We start from the raw sequence: 17,487 nt of genomic DNA, 5'->3' as shown, positions 1-17,487 counted from the left end.
GTGTATAGATCAAGACAGACTGTTTCATCATCAATGTCAGCCTCCATTGTTAGCTTTAGCGGATGCATGGAGGGGATATTTAGATGAGTCAATGCTCCATAAAAATAGCTCCTCTCTGCATAAAGCCACGTCGTGCTGTTTAACACACAGACACTGTCAAGTGGAACAAAGCGCATAAACAAACCCACAAATCTCATGGTCTTTTCATTCATCTATCCTCTCCTCATCCACTTGTTCTCCTCTTATCTTCCTCTACTAATCCCATGTCAGTTCTATAGTCTGCTGCTGAAAACAGATATAACACTTGTGGGCACAAAAAGATCAATAAGGAAGAGGCGTAGATCTTCCGGGCCACACAATGGCTATAAGAAAAGATGAAACAGAATACACAAATAGATTTTTTTTTTTACATGACCTGGATGTTGCTGCAGGAGTTTGGAGTTTACTAAATATAATTTCTGTGTTGATTAATCACACATTTGTTGGAAATTTGTACCAGTGAGGACCTAGAACAACTAAGACAGGTGCGCCATCCTTTAACCTGTAGCTGATGTCAAATTCTAGTTATAAGACCTTCATTGTTTACATTTGTCGCTCATTTGTCCTTTTAATGTTTTCTGTGTCTCAAGTAATTAACACACAGGCAAGGTTGTACTAATCCATCATAGGAGAACTGTAAGGCTTGAATCACCAAATATCTTCATTAACAATACATCTGACAGTTATTTTGTTTAATAAGCAATTGATTGTTAAATGTATGAAATGTCAGAAAATAGTGAAAAAGGCCTATCATTGTTCCCTGAAGTCCAGGTTAACATATTCAAATTGATTCAATTTGTCTGATCAATATCCAAACCCTCAAATATTGAGTTTGCTATCATAGAAAAACAAAACTAGAAAATACTATTATTCAAGAACTTGATACCGGTGAATTTTTGACTTTGCTTTGCTCAAAAAAAGAAGACTTAAATAATTACTTATTAATCCAAGTACAATGTCCAAACAAATAAGACAACTTATACATTGTTTGGAAGCTGTAAGTCTCCACATTCTGTGCAAAGTATTTTAGGAGCTATTGACACAGAATTGCTTCAGACCTGTGGCTACCTTTTTATACAGTCTATGGTGGTCACACAAAAGGTCCTTCTACAGGCATTATATTCTCTTTTGAGAATAGTAACCTTTATATTTTGGATAGGCCCAATATCATTTTCAGGCTTGCACAGGGGTTATCTGGTAAAATGACTGACATTCATTTTCTGTCATTCAACTAACTGACTGATCCGCTAATCATTTCAGCTTAGTCACTGTCCACCACTGATAACCAGTGGACTAGAAACTCAGGGATCTACACTGCTCCTCAGAAAGAGATACATCCTTTCACTTTAGATCCTTTTGTTTGTTCTTGACTGAAATGTTAACCTAGGATGTTTTAGTCATACTTACACTGGGGATTGTACACAGTGCTGGTTTGCCATTTATTTGAGTAAATAATTTAAAATAATTTCCTCCTCAAACAGTAAATGACCACTAACTCCACAACATGAACTTGTACTCAACAACTGTTTGATTAAATCCCACTAGGACTACATTTCCCGTCAGTATTGCGTTTTAGGAACTCACGGGCAACAAGCGACAGCCTTTCAGCCAATCACATCGCAGAATATGACTTTCTCGGTCTGTGATTGGCTATTTTTGCACCGATCTTCCCACGATGCTTTGCTGCTCCGCCTTCGAATTCAAATCGAGTGGACCAATCAGAGAGCGCCGTAACGACCGAGGCAGCATTTTAAACTTGTACCAGAGACTGTTGTCAAAAGACAGGACGGGGCAACGCTGCAGCCACCGAGGGACAAGTCTGGCGATTAATTTCACGGCTAGCTCAGGTTATTTTTTTTATCTTGAGATTAATATGCACAAAATTTTTCCTGTTGAATCAAATGTTTGATTAACGTTCGCGTTCAAAGGTGGTTAACGTTAGTTTTGATTTGAATTCAGAGGTGTATGGGAGCCAGCTAGCTTCCAGGACTGAACAACATCGGTTAAGCTGTTTTCGACACTTCGACTGCTGAAGAATTTTAAACGTTTCTTTAAAGACGCCGAGAAGCATTTTAATCGAAAATGAGTGCAGGTATTCCGAAGCCGGCGAATCCGTCGGCCCATGTCGACCCCAAATCAGCTCCTCTCAAAGAAATCCCAGATGTTCTGGTGGACCCACGAACCATGAGGAGATACACGAGGGGAAGATTCCTCGGAAAAGGTGGTTTCGCCAAATGCTATGAAATCACAGATGTGGAGACGAAGCAGGTTTTCGCCGGAAAAATCGTGCCCAAGTCCCTCATCCTGAAGCAGCACCAGAGGGAGAAGATGTCCTCAGAAATCGCCATTCACAAGAGCCTCGACCATGCGAACATTGTGGGGTTCCACGGGTTTTTCGAAGACGACGACTTTGTCTTTGTTGTCCTGGAAATCTGCAGGAGAAGGGTGAGTGTATATGGAAAATACGTGCTTTCTCTCCAGTGACCACATTTCTCAGGGCCAACGGTTATCACGGCGGTGTCTTCCGTTGTCTTCCCAGTCCGAGTGTAGTTAGCTGAAACCATGGGAAAAAACAAGTAAATTCTGAACATGGGGCCACTTTTAAATAATGTATGTGCCATAAAGTCAACAATTAGATAAAAATCTTTCGTTTTTGCTGAATTTGACCCCCTTGTATGTGCTGAGCAGGTCCCCTCCCAAATATCTGCATTGTATTCATTGTCCAGTCCATTCACTAACATTTTGGGTTTATTAAATCAAACTAGTTCACACTACATCCCTCTTTATTATTGCCATAGTGGCCTTACAGCAAGAAAGTGGGAGTTATAGACTTGGTCTGAAGTGATTTATTATAGTTTTCATTGCCATAATGATATACGTATTAATCCAATAATTTTCTTTTCTATTTCAGTCCTTGTTGGAGCTGCACAAGCGTCGTAAGGCTGTGACTGAGCCAGAGGCTCGCTACTACATGACACAGCTGCTCAAGGGTGTCCAGTACCTGCACAACAACAGAGTCATCCACAGAGACCTGAAACTGGGCAACATCTTCCTCAATGATGACATGGAGGTCAAGATAGGTAAGTGTCACTGTTGGATTGCAAATAATGTAACTTAACCCCAGTTCTCTTACAATGATGATGGTAATAAATATCAGAAACATTTACCAACACTCAAAAACCAACCTCCAGCGCAGTAACAAAGGATAAGACACACCCTAACCCTCACATCAGACCTTTGTCACACTTCCTGGATGACTGGTTTCCACTGACTGGTGGAAAGATTTCTCATGAGAACCAAACACACAAATAAGCCTTCAATTAGGATAAATTAACATTGTGTCCTGGAAAAACAAACTTTTTAGTCTGCTGCTTTACAAAAGCTTGTCTGCCTCTCCTCTCTAGGGGACTTTGGCCTGGCCACTAAGATCGAGTTTGATGGCGAGAGGAAGAAGACCCTGTGTGGAACACCCAACTACATTGCACCAGAAGTGCTTTGCAAGAAAGGCCACAGCTATGAAGTGGACGTCTGGTCGCTCGGGTGTATATTGTAAGTTTGGAAACATAAGCAAACTCTGGAACAGCACTATTCCACATGATTCAGCACAGTCGGTTCAAACCCCCCCATCTGTGTTCTCTCAGGTACACTTTGTTGGTGGGTAAGCCCCCATTTGAGACCTCCTGTCTGAAGGAGACCTACAACCGCATCAAGAAAAACAACTACACTGTCCCCTGGGTAAGCGGAACTAACAAAGTACACAATCCCTTCAAAATAAAGTTTTATATTGTTTCTTTTTTTTTTTTTTTTTTTACACAATTATTTTCCCCACTCTCATGACCTGTCATAACCTGAATTCAAAACTCTCTCTGCAGCACATCAACCCGTCCGCATCTGCTCTCATCAAGCGGATGCTGCACGCTGATCCTGCTCAGAGGCCCACCATCGCTGAGCTGCAAGCGGACGAGTTCTTCACATCCGGCTACATCCCCTTACGTCTGCCCACTACATGTCTCACTGTGCCCCCGCGGTTCTCCATCGCTCCCTCCACAGCTATGGAGCTCAGCCAGAGGCGCCCCCTGACTGCTATTAACAACAAGGGTAATGGTCCCAGTAGTACTTGACTTAAGACAAATTACCAAAGTAGTCAGTTCAGACTACAGATTAAAGTATGATGAAATGTTGGGTGGCACAGCTCTCCAGATCAGTGGTACTCAGTATCCCAATATAAAGGTCTGTGTTTTAATGACTTATTTATTTTTTTTTTTTTTCCCTCTTTCCAGCTGGAACAGAGAAGGTGGACGTTAAGGATGAACCTGTTCAAAGGTGAGAGATGTTTGTACAATGTCTAGAAGTGCTCACTCTGAATCTGTCAAGCTTCAGCAAAAATACTTTCTCTCCCCTTCCCTTTTTGGTTTAATTGGCTGTTATTTACTCTTCACTTTGTAGAAATTACATTTAAATAATTAAAACTTTAAATTACAGAGTCTTACACCACTATAATTGTCTTTCTTTTTATGTTTTCATTTGTGTGTAGGGAGACTGAGGCGTCAGAATGCCACCTGAAAGACATGCTACAGCAGCTCAACAGTATCATTGCTGCCAAGCCCTCTGAGAAGGCACTCATACGCCAGGGTGAGTGTAGAGTCTTTGGTTTCACTGACGACTCTTTTTCATGTCAATGTTGCACACTTTAATGGTTTGTACGATCTGTAGTACGACACTACATACAAAACATTTGTTCCATTCGTGTTTACAGAAGAGGCAGAGGATCCTGCATGTATCCCCATCTTCTGGATCAGCAAATGGGTCGACTACTCTGACAAATATGGACTAGGTAAGAAATAAAACTGATTCCACGTCCATCTGCCAGTGACGCTCACACTTTTCTAAACCTTTTTTTGTCATTCATCAAGTGAGATTGAACAAAAAGTTTATTTTTCTAGTCAATCTGGTTCTTATGGACATTAATTTACACTAATTTGGAAAAGTGAATTTATAGTTTTAGTCAATCACTGACATCACTTAAACTATAGCTGAGCTACCACGCATGATTTTAAAGCGACATCTTTGACCCAGTAGTTTGTAGATGCAACAGTTGGTTTGCAAATTCATCATTTGTCCTTAACATCTCTCATGAGCCTTTTTACAGAAGCAGCATTTTACAGTTTGGTGTATACGCATACAGGTTGGACTGTTTATCTTGAAGCTTGAGCCCAACTGATAAATTGGCCAAGACAAGAAGTCTGTGTATATGCCGACCAATAAAAAGAAATGACAGTAATAAAATGCAAAAGTTTCTGTATATGTAATGTAATGCGATTCCGTTGTTTGTCCACCAGAGAGCAATTGTATTGTTATGCAGTGGATGTTGGCCATGAAATTCAGTGCTGCTGCGTATTTCATGTTTTAAAAAAGAATGTCACTTGTGTGTTTCAGGCTACCAGCTCTGTGACAACAGCGTTGGCGTGCTGTTCAACGATTACACTCGTCTGATCATGTACACCGACGGAGACAGTCTGCAGTACATCGACAAGACGGCGGCTGAATCCTACCTCAGCGTGCGCTCTTGCCCTGCTACCCTCAACAAGAAGGTCAGGAGTTTACTTATTTCTGCAAAGATGACCTCTAAACATTCTCAGGTTCATTTAGTATGTGTGTGTGTGACATTACAGGAGCGACGCTGCAAATCACTTAATATCCTGCTTTCTTTCTTTTATTTTTATTTTTTTTAAGAAGCTGTTCTTATTATGATCTTAATTTTCATGTACTTGTTCTGTTTCCTTGTAGATAACCCTGCTGAAATATTTCCGCAATTACATGAGTGAGCACCTGTTGAAGGCCGGTGCGAACATGGCACGGCGGGAAGGAGATGAGCTTGCCAGGCTTCCTTACCTCTCCCTCTGGTTCAGAACAAAGAGCGCCATCGTCCTGCACCTCACCAACGGCACCGTTCAGATCAACTTCTTCCAGGTGAGACGCGCACTGCAACATCTCTGCGTTTTCTCACATTAGCTGTTGAATACAATTTTTAGTTTTTCCTCTTTTCATGATATGCACGAATCCTGAACCTACGTTTTCATTACCCCTCCTCTGCCAGGACCACACCAAGCTGATCCTGTGTCCGCTGATGGCCGCGGTGACCTACATCGACGAGAAGCGAGAGTTCCGCACCTACAAGCTGTCTCTGCTGGAGGAGTTCGGTTGCAGTAAGGAGCTGTCCAGCCGCATCTGCTACGCCAAGCTCATGGTGCAGAAACTGCTGGACAGCAAACTCACCCCCGCTGCACACTAGACCACCTTTTCCCAAAGTCTTCAATCACAGTCTCTGTCTTTAATCACCGGCCACTTCTCCCTGGCTGTCGGCCTCTCTGAGGACGGGACAGACAATTAACTTCTCTATTTTATTGAAGAGTTGCAGTGTAATGATTTTTATGTCATCTTTGAGGCTTTGACATGTACCATGAAAATTAATCTTTTTTTTTTTTTTTTTCCCCTGTCCTCTATTGTTTATAGAAACTCACTCAAGTCGTATCTGAATTGTCTTGGTGAAGTTTACTCTTGACAAACGCGTTCCTGCAGCCTGGCACACGACAATGTTCAAATGAGTCTGTGAGGAAATGATGAATGTTCTGTGTTCCCCATGTTCATCATCTTAAAGTTTTTAATGTTCTTCTTTGATTCACTCCGCTTATGGGTTGTTTGCATTTGTTCATATATCTGTCTCACGCTTTAAAACCTAAAGCCAGAGTGGACAAATGTGTAGTGGGGGACTTGAGACTCGGACTGGCTGTGTAGATGCAAAAAGCCTCTCTGGTCTGCTTTTGTCTGTTTTTATCTGTGTTGTATGTAGAGAAATGGACCATGTCAATAAGTCTTCATCATGTACATTTTTCCCTTTTTTAGTTTTACTCTTTCATAAAAGTCTATTTTAGATATCTTTTTCAACAAGATGTACAAACTTGTACAGACTGCTGAACATGTATACGTGTTGTAAAAATGGTTTAATTTTACTCAAGTCTAAATAAAGATTCTCTTGAACAAGACAAAATATATGTTTTTATTGTTTCAGTCACATTTACAGCTTGGAAGATAATGGCGCTTAACAAAATTCGAGCACCTTCAAACTGGTTACTGGAAACTTTTGAGACTATGTGGAAAATGTAGCTAACCTCATCTAATTTGTTTTAATTTAAAGTTAACAATGTAAGTGGCCACCAGAGCTGAATGCTGCCTAATGTTTACATTCCGGGGTTTAGCACACCTCGTGAAGTAAAAGGAAGAAGGTGAATGCTGACGTCAGCTGACGTCAGACGCCACTTTGGCTGCACGAGAAGATGCTGCTGGACATTAGTTACCGATCGGGGGAAATAAAATAAAGATCTACGCTGTCATCCGAGATCGGATACCTGTTGCCGGCTGATGAAGCCACCTTTGCACCCTTGGTAGGCGAAGAGAAGTGTGTTATTTGATGTTCATTTTGTATTGTGTGATTAATTATAGTTGAGCTTCGTATTGTTATAGTGTGTGGTTTTATGAAACGTGTAGGTTTATGTAAATGTGGAGTATTATTGTGGCCGGTGCGATGATGAATGTGTGTTTTTAAGATAGAGAAGTGTTTGCCGGTTGATGTTGTGTTTGGCGTGAATCTTAAATGCTTATGTGTATTTTGATATGCTAAGAAATGTAATCTTCTTCTTCTTGCTGCTGTTTTTTAGTTTCACGGTACCAAAGGATAATAAAATACGTGCCTGTCGAACTCAACGCTGCGATTATTGATGCCAAGGGCTGCTACAAACAAGTTGAAATAGTATGTAAATATGCAGATGCAGATTTCTTCTGGTGTTTTTTCAAAGATGTGGTCCAGCCCACTTTGACTGCCGTGCTGAGGGATGTTTCACAGCAGACATGTTTGCTTGTAATAGCAGGCAAAGCACAGAGTACTGATAACGTTATAAGTCTATTCCATGTAGGTGAGCTAACCTGGTGATGTGCATGTTGACTTACCGCAACACTTGATGGAACTGAGTCATTGTTAATAACATTTATTTCTCCTGTGCTTTTCCTGCTACAGCAAGTCAAAGGGTCTATTGTGTGAAGAGTTTAGAAAAGATGAATCCAGTGTGGAGAACCCTGCGTAACTAACTTTAAACATACGGCTGATGATACTGATGTTGGACTCAAAACAAGCATGAGACAAGTTTGCTTCCTTACTTAGGGCAAAATAGATAATAGTTTCCTTTAATCATGAAGTGATGATTACACTTAAACACTCACCCAACAGACTTGTGCAAACCTACTCCACATTTCCACACTCTACTTCAGAGTGGGAGATAATTCAGTGCTGGAAGCCTGCACGAGTACATCCACTCATTTCATACATTTTCAAATGAGAAAAAGCATTTCCAAACTCTTAATCCTCTTAAACGGAAAAATTGCTATATAATGGTTTTGGACAACAAAAGCATTGTAAATACAGAGACAGACACACACACACACACACACAAAAATACTAAAAATAAACACTGAAACCACAGACGTTTAATGTCAATTATAAAAAAAACAAAGTTTGGCAACACTTCTTTTTCTTTAAATATAACAAATATAACAACATGTAGGCAATTACGCAAAGAACAGTCAAAACAGCAAAGGTAATAAAACACAAGGTTGGTTTTCAGGTTGGGGGTTACAGTGGTCTAAAAAGTGAAAATTCACCATCTAGTAGACATTGCCCCACAAAGAGGTTCAGTTAAGAGATATCCAGTGTGTGATACTGGTGTTCTAAAAACAACAAATCCAAAGGCTGGAGGGAATCTAGTATAATATAGCAGCACTCCAGCTTTAACGGTTCAGTCTTACTGAGGTTCTAAATAAAGCTTAGGTCAAGTGGGCCACTAACTTATGGGATATATTTAGTTTACAGTATATTAATCCCCATATTTTAGCAGTACTGTGGCCTGGAGACAATCCTGTTACTGAAAGTTATATTTTGTCAAACTGCAATGTCCGAGCCACAGAACCTCCTTGCGAAGCAAAACAAAACAGATGTTAAAATTTTTAACGCTGTCTCTGAACTGAAGCCTTGTTAAAATCTTGATATAAACATTCATACAGTGACAGAAAGGCTTGATTTTTTTTAAGTTTGATTAAAGTCATCTAAGAGTCTATATTTTAGAGGCAGAGTGAATTCAGACTGTAGCAGTGTAAAGTAACATCTCCGTTGTGATGGCCAGTAACCAGCATGTCTCGTCCCCCCCAGCGAGCCAGCTGCCAGCCTTCGCTCTCAGGAGCCCACACCATCCTCGAGGCCCCCCGACGCCCGAGCTCCCACACACACACACAGCCGCTCTGACTCAGACCGACCACGCCGAACCTATTGACATCGGCTTCACATAGTCTGCAGAACACACAGAGGCAAATGGGAGTGTTAGGTACATGAACGTATATGTACAGAAACACACACCTCCTTCATCAGTCCTCATCTCACCTGCCGGACCAGGCTTTGGGTGGATACAGTCGAGTAGCCAGCACAGATTTGCTACTCAGAGGGTTAACGGCGACCAAGGAGAACAAGGCGGTCTTCTTCTTCTCCTCTTCTTTCTCCTGCTCTGAAAATATGGCCTCTTTTTCTTCTTCCTCCAGGGAGCTGAGCAACTGATGCTGCAGCAAGACAAATAACACTCCCTGTGCACCAACACAAAAACACACAGGGGTGAGACATTTACAGTGGCACAGGCAATAACACATGCAAAGCAAAGAGACTTACATGATAGGAGTATCCTCTGAGACAGGCCGTGTGTGTAAAACCGTCTCCCAGGAAGATTCTACGCAGCAGCTGTCCACTCTTTAAATTCCTGTAACAAACAAACAAAAAATAAGCATACGAGCTCCATACTTGGATTTTAAAGACCTTTTACACAGCAGACCCTTCGGCATGTCACAGTGGGAAAAGCATGCGTGATTAATAACATTACAAACGACTGCATTCCATTTAGTTATGCCAGTTCCACTTCCAATTAAACTCTGAATCTGTATTCAAAGTCTTAAAAAATGCCTTAAATCACATGTTATTTCTCTCAAAGAGGAACCGAAGACTGCTTCTGTTGATATATTCAACATTAAAAGTCAAGGATATTATTTAATGTTTGAGTCCTATGGGCAGTTGAAGTAGATATTCTGATCAGAGTAGGGCTAATAACATCAAATTTGTTAATTAACTGACTGATACAGGATCACAGAGCCCTGGACTGTATCCCAACATGCACGGGCAAAAGACAAAGAGACATGTTAGAGAGAGGTGGATACACATATACAGACAAACACATTCATCCCAATAAAGCTGTTGGCAAAATTAGACCCTAAATATGTGTCCAAAAGTCCCCAGTATTGTGTGAAGCTAGATAGATATCTATGTGATCATAGACTGCTATAGTTTATGGGACTATAAACATCACACACTGTCAGTATAAACCAATATTTAACTTTATGCCTTGTCTAAATTAAGTGGTAATCTTTTCTATAAAAGTTCTTCCTGGCTCGTGTCCTGGCGGCCTGGTGGTTTATTCTTCTCCCTCCCTCCTTTTCCTGCCTGTATCTTCACTCTGAACTGTCATCTGTTAACATGCCGGTTCACTGGCCACAAGGAAACACAAGTGTGTTGCTGAAATTAACTCTCCACCGGAATAAACTACTTCAATCCATCAATCTTGCTTACCAGACGAAGACACCTCCACCCTCATCTGTGCCAATCAGAGCATCAGAAAGTCCATCCACTGGCGCGAGGGCCCCGACACAAACACCAGGAGACACAAGAGGCTGACAGCTTGGCATGCTGAGGAAGAAATTAGACACTGAGATACAGTAGGTTCTGCAATGGGAAAATAACCGAGAAAGAATAAACACAACAACTTTGGTTTACCTGCTGTTGTCTGACATGTTAAACACCTGCAGGGTGGAACCTGTTGCTGAGTGGGAGGAGGTAACCACTCTGGACTTGGACACACCTACAACAGCCTGGACGACCCCCTCACATAGCAGCACTTGCATGAGGCTGGAGCACGACAGCAGCCTGTGCACATGGACAACACATATACACACAGTTAAGTTTCTGAAACCCTGATGCTCTGCAAACCACAACAGCTGGTTTTCCCAAGAACGATTAATCCCATGTCCACTGAAAAATATCCTTAATCCAGCACAAGACTTAATTCCTGCACAAATAACCCAGAATGTTAAAATACACATCAGAGAGTCATATTCACCTCACTTCTCTGATTTCCAGCTGACCCAGAGTCACAAACATCAGCCCAGCAGCATCCGGGACAGGAAACACATTGATCACTGGCTGTAAACAAACACAAAAATAAATCCCTTCATGAAACATACATTATAGCAGCTTTAAAGATACCCTTTGTGACCATTGAGCAAAAGTGATGCTTCCATTCACTGTTTCTCACCAAAAACATATTGTGTATCTTTGAGGCACCCATGTTTATTTGCTAGCTGTTTCCTTCACTACAATCATCGGTACATTGCTTCATTTCTTGGCACATTACTGCCACCAAATGGTGATCGGTGGAATAGCATGAAACCACTGGCAGGACTGTGTTACATCTACCACGTGCTTCCTTACAAGCATGAGATTCCTTGTGCATGAGATACAAACAAAAAGGCACAACTTGTAAAAGTAATGCTCCATAGCACAACTAGTCTACAGGGTACCTTTAAGACACACACAAAACACTCACGTCATTGAAGGTCCAGGTGTGTATTAAGCTCCAATCGGATGCTGAAGTCTGACTCCACAGACACACTGCCCATTTCCCTGCTGCTGCTACATACAAACCGCCTGAGGGCCCAGGCAGACAGCATGTGTCCACCAGACAGCCTCCTGCTGGGGCCTGAACACACACACACACACACACACACGCACGCACGCACGCACGCACGCACGCACGCACGCACGCACAATAATTACAATAAAGTGATTGTTTACTGTAATTCCAAATTGCAAACTCAAGCTAAGATTGAATTCTTAGTTGTAAGACAAGTAAAACTTTCTACCTTCAGTGTGTGTGCGCATATGATCACGTGTTGCTCTGCAGTCTCCTCTGTACTCGGGCACACCTGCCGATCCGTGCCCTGTGATTGGACGCTGGATGCAGTTGGACAGGTAGCCGGTTCAACCCTGTGACGCACACAATCAGCTGTATCTGACGGTTCTGATGGAGCCTGGTTCTGACTGGAGACCAAAGGCTGGCTGGGAGGGAGGGAGGGGATGGACGGACAGGGAGAGAGAGCCGGGGGAGATAGGGCCTGGGTTGACGGGCTGTGAGGAGGAGGCAGGGTGAGAGGTGGGGCAGAGGGAGATGAGGTCAGGGGAAGGCCGGCAGCAACAGGGTGGGGGGTGAGTCCTAGGGAGGGTAGTGTGGGGCTGGCAAAGATAGCAGAGGAGGACAGATGTGGGGTTATGTGGCTGGAGCACGGTGCTGTGGCCAGAGGAGGGCTCAACAGGAGCTGAGAGTGGACTCTGTGGTGCGGTGAAGACTTATTCTGATTTTTATTTTCCACTGAACTGTCTCTGGGAGGACAAGTTGTGGGTTCAGAGGATTCGTTTGGATGTTTGGCAGGAGATTCCACATTCGGATGCTTCACAGGAGACTCTCCTGGAGCATCAATGACATTACACGTCCGTACAGCGGTGCAGCTGTTAGAAGGCTCCTCGGGTGTTTCCTGTAGATGGCAATCAAAGGAAAGATCCGTGATGACAGCTTTGTCTGTGTGGTCCTCCACAGGATGGACTACACCAGCACAGTCTGTGTGTTTTTCTGATGCAGGCTGTTTAAGTTCATTTGACTGACCAACAACATTATGACTCACTTTGCCTGCAGGTCTGTCTGCAAAGTTCATGTGAGGCTGAGGTTTGATATGGTGGTCTATGGACGTGTCTGTATTGCAGGCTGAGACGCTACTCTCGCCATGACTATTCAAACTCACAGTATCTTGCTCTTCAGTTTGAGCTACACAGTCAGCAGCACGCTCTTGAACCACAGACACAGGTTCTGTTGAGCTGGTGTGAGTCTTTGCATGGAGGTTTTCAGTCTGCTGCTCTGCAGGGGTTTCTGTAATATCTCGGTTAGATTGCTCTTCAGCTAAGGACTGGCTTGCGAGCTTGTGGTTCATCATCAAGTTTTGGAAGTCTGCAGACTGTGTAGCAGCTTGTTTTCCTGCAGCTGGCTGCTCTGAATCTGTAATCGTGGGTGTGAGGCTGAGTGGGAGAGGAAGTGGCATCACTGGGTCACTGGTGCTGTAGCGAGGGTGAGAGTGGCGGTTGCTTCTACGAGTATTATAAGAGGGGGCTGTAAAATGTTCAACTCCTGATTCCAAAGCGACTTGGCGAAGCTTGTGTAACTTCAGGGAGGCAAACTGGTCATCAGGGAGATGAAAATCTTGGTGGATGTCAAAATTCATCAAGTTGCTGACCAGCAGGCCAGGGGACAGAGACGGCAGAGGAAGAAGAATTGTTTGTGCAGGTGGAGAGGAAGGCAAGAGGAGAGATCGCCAGCTCGATGAACCTGTAGGATACGAGGTGAAAAAAAAAAAGACAATGTGAGATGAAACAGATGGGTGACTGTGGCTTAAATCAGGGTCGACCCAACATAAACAAACTTTTTTGTAACTACTGTCAACTATTCCCCTTAAGGAACTAAAACCAACAATGAATTTTTCCACTGTTGTCTGTGCCACAGCCTGATATTATGCTTTTATTTACTCTTGTGTGCTGTAGAACTCCATTTTTAGTGAGTCCATAATTACACTGCCTCATTTTTAATTTAGGTGCCACAGCTGTCTGAGAGTCTGCAGATCAAGGCTCAGAAACAGCCTTCTTCACCAGGCTGTTGTTCGGTTACGTCTGCTAGCTACAAGACACATCTTTTGTAAAGTCCCTCTGCATCTGTGTCTCTAACATTGACACACACATACAAGACTCACTTCTGCTCGTCTGTGTGGATGTGTTTGTCCTGCCACTGCTCTTCAGAAAGATGGGATAGACCTTCTCCACATGTCCAGAGGCAGCACTGCACTCAGCTCCATTAACCCCAGAGGAAGGCTGGGTAGCTGTGCTGTGGGTGGACACAGGCTGGGGATCATCTGGCACAAGAACAGGTTCCCCGGGAGCGAGACAAGGCTTTGGTCCATCAGCTCCATGGAGAGACGGGGAGGAAGAGACCAGGATGCTGGTGGGCTGGTTATCATCTGAGGTTTGTTCAAAGACTGTTTGATGGGTGTCTAAACTAAGAGGGGACCGTGGGGTCTGGCTTCTTCCTCTGCCTCTGCCCCTGCCCCTGCCTCTTTTTCTCCTCCTTCCTCTCCCTGGACGAGTGGTGCTGACAGCAGGGGATGAAAAAACATCCACATTAGTCTGACTGGGAGAGTTTATATTTGAAATCTCGCTGGAGCTCTCACTGTTGCCAGTAAGGTCGGCAGATGCATCAACAGTCCGCATGTGTGATGATTTATAAGGATCTATAGATGCAGCTGTCAGGGAGGAGAAATCTGTCTCAGTGTGTTGATCTGAACATTCATTGGTGAGTGTGTGCCTGTTCAATCCTCTGCCACGGCCACGGCCACGGCCACGGCCCCGGCTCCTGCGATGTCGTCCCATGCTCAGCTGGGACAATATGACGGCCTGCATATCAGGCTGACTCTGTGAGAATGTCATACGCCTTGTGGTTCGGACATAGTACTCCACTGGGAAAAGCAGTCCCTCCACTAAGGTACAGGAGTCCAAGAGACCCCCAGTCTTTTCTTCTTTTATTTCCGTGGTGTTATCATGCCCTTTTTCATTTTCAATTTTCTCTGCTGCATTTTGCTCATCTTTATTACTGTTCTGTTCACAAAGCATTATTTCTCTCTGTCCTCTTCCTTTCTCACCATCGTCTCCTCCCTCTGTCTCACTTCCTATTTCACTCAGTGTACAATCTTGTCCCCTTTCTTCAGTCTGTATAGCAGAGTTTGTACAACTCAACAGCAAAGAGGTTGCATCTGATTCATTTTTCCCTTCAGCTCTCAACTCACTTTCTTTTCCCCTTTGTTCATGATCTCCTTGCATCTCCTTTCCCTCCATATCTCCTGTTTCAGTGTTTGCATGTGTGTTCCAGTGTGTAAGCAGCAGAGAGGGAGACTCAGACTCTGAGGCAGAAAATGGTTCTTCATTTTCATTCACAACCTCTGTTCCCTCAGACTTGGTTTTCTCCTCCTCTCCTTCTGTTGTAGCACCCTCCCCCCTTTCACTCTGCTCCTGTCCTTCTTGACTGCTGTCTGTGATCCTGCCAGTCTCAGCACTCCTCCTTTCCCACCGCAGGCGGCTGCGCCGAGACCTGAGGCGCAGGGCAGGACTGGGTCTGTGACCTCTACCTGAGTCATGGCTGGGATCTGGGGTTTGCGGGCAGGCAGCATCAGAGGGGAGCAGGAACCTGATCACCTGACTCCTCCTGAAGTTATCAGAATCTTCGAGACCTGGTAAAACATCAGTAAATCTGTGAATTTCAATATGCTCTTTTAATGCAGGCAAAACATTGTCTACTTCTCAGAGCAATGACTGTGTAACCTCAACCATATGAACAGATGTTTGCTGTTTTGGGATGGACAGGCAAGGAAGTAATGTATGTGTATAGGATAGAGGATGAAAAACTGCCATAAACACATACAGGTCCATATATATCAATGCGTATGTGCACATTTAAATCCAGTTACAAATGTATTGTTTCTTTCCTGGTCCAATTAAAAAGATTAACTTCCATCTCTCACATCGAGGCAGTAACTACAGGCTTTGGATCAGCAACGGATGACTTTACAGTATAACTAAAATAGCCATATCCATATTGCACATAGGGTTATATGATTCTATATGTTTTAACATATGCAGATATTTACAAATGTGCTTTGGCAAAAACCCACTTCATGTAACACTTTTAGATATTTTACAGCATACATGCCTGTCTAACAGTAATTGTAGATATATACTGCGAATATATACCGTGGAAAATATTAACTACTGTATCCGTACTTTGCATCTGATTAGGATAGACTCACCCTCAGTCTGTCCCTGGCACTGGAGTACACCTTGGGCTGAGGCATTGGCGGTGTTCACTGTCAATGACGATGGGTTGTGACATGGGTTAGATGTCACCTCTGGGTCCCTCTGGTCCTGGTGGTTCTGCTGTGTGATCCTGCTCCTCACATGGCTACGCACTGCTTCCAAACGCTCAGCACGCTGTGAACCGATCAACATGTGAAGTAGACAAAGGATTTTCTAATTTTAACTTTTAAAAGAAAAAAGTAAATGAGAATATGTCTTACCTGTAGTTTCTGAGCTGTTCTGAGATATTCCCTTTGTAAAAGTACCAACTTCCTGCGTAGCTGAATGAGGAAAATATTAATGTCAGAGGAGACAGAACTAGGTTCATGGTAGCACTTCATGTGGCTTAAGTATGTAGACAAATGTAAACAGTGGGGAAAAGTAACTCAGTACATTTATTCAAGTTCTGTACAATAAGTTTACTGTAGCTATTTTAAGCATAATTCAAAGCAAATATTTTTGTACTTTGAAGTTAAATTTTGAATGCAGTACATTTACTTCTCAGAGAGTGTTTCTACACTGTGGTAATGTTATCTTTACTTAAGTATATGATGTGAGTACTTCTTCCACCACTGAATGGATATTACCTTCTCCTTGTCATCATAGTGCAGTGTAGTCTTCAGCTCTTCCTCCACATTGCTCTCCATACTGTTCACTCGGCCCTGACACACGAATAAAAGTTACATGTAGCTATAGCACAGCTAACCTGGCATTAATTTAGGTATATTTAATCTTTATTATTGATGTAATATTTAAGTTATGATGTAATTCTTTAGTTTACCGGCCAGTTTACCTAAACCGCAGGGCTAACGGTAAAGTTCGACTGTAACGTAAGATTAGCTAAAATTAGTAACCGAATAATACATTAACGTTAAGGATCAACAGCGAATGTTCAGGCTGTCTACACACAAATTCTGCGACTTTGTTATAATGACATGATATAATGATATTAATGTTAATGTTAATGTTTAAGGCACACTTACACTGACTCCACTGGCTGGTCCATGGAGTTTATTTTGATGTTCGATCACACGGGTATCGATTTAGTTCTAATTTCCCGCGACTCCTTCAGCAGACGTGAGCAGTGGAGTTCCGACGACTCGATCAGCCGGAGGAAGGAGGTAAATTAGTTTGCTTTTACTTACTGAAATGCATTTAAGTTTAGTTTCGTATTTACTACAAAAAGTCTACAAAAGTCACTCCTACATTACTTTCACGCATAAAACGTACTGGAAATTGCAAGTTATAATGGGTGACATTTGACTATTTTATCGTTTCAAACTGATATTAACCGTTAAACCTGTCGCATA

At 42.8% G+C, this 17,487-nt stretch overlaps 2 protein-coding genes across 2 annotated transcripts; one reads left to right on the top strand and one right to left on the bottom strand.

The window, feature by feature from the left end:
• The first annotated feature begins 1,809 nt into the window (after positions 1–1,809).
• On the top strand, positions 1,810–7,087 carry plk1 (polo-like kinase 1 (Drosophila)). The gene is made up of 11 exons (XM_023430521.2): positions 1,810–2,484; positions 2,951–3,119; positions 3,444–3,588; positions 3,681–3,774; positions 3,912–4,137; positions 4,320–4,362; positions 4,574–4,671; positions 4,796–4,873; positions 5,476–5,630; positions 5,827–6,009; positions 6,137–7,087. The coding sequence occupies exons 1-11, from the start codon at positions 2,122–2,124 to the stop codon at positions 6,329–6,331; spliced, it is 1,749 nt and encodes a 582-aa protein (XP_023286289.1). The 5' UTR covers positions 1,810–2,121; the 3' UTR covers positions 6,332–7,087.
• A 1,150-nt stretch (positions 7,088–8,237) lies between these two features.
• Positions 8,238–17,204, bottom strand: palb2 (partner and localizer of BRCA2). Its single transcript, XM_023430541.2, has 13 exons — positions 17,161–17,204; positions 16,765–16,839; positions 16,399–16,458; positions 16,132–16,312; positions 14,029–15,555; positions 12,100–13,610; positions 11,784–11,936; positions 11,298–11,380; positions 10,955–11,104; positions 10,751–10,867; positions 9,803–9,890; positions 9,524–9,720; positions 8,238–9,433 (listed from the first exon to the last, which is right to left on the bottom strand). Exons 2-13 carry the CDS (start codon positions 16,822–16,824, stop codon positions 9,208–9,210), a joined length of 4,353 nt encoding a protein of 1,450 aa, XP_023286309.1. The 5' UTR covers positions 16,825–16,839; positions 17,161–17,204; the 3' UTR covers positions 8,238–9,207.
• Positions 17,205–17,487: the final 283 nt, after the last annotated feature.

This window comes from Seriola lalandi, unplaced genomic scaffold, assembly GCF_002814215.2.
Source record: "Seriola lalandi dorsalis isolate HSWRI2012SDOR001 ecotype SW California unplaced genomic scaffold, Sedor1 jcf7180002054907, whole genome shotgun sequence".
NCBI lineage: Eukaryota > Metazoa > Chordata > Actinopteri > Carangiformes > Carangidae > Seriola > Seriola lalandi.
This window is presented reverse-complemented; position numbering and strand designations above follow the sequence as displayed.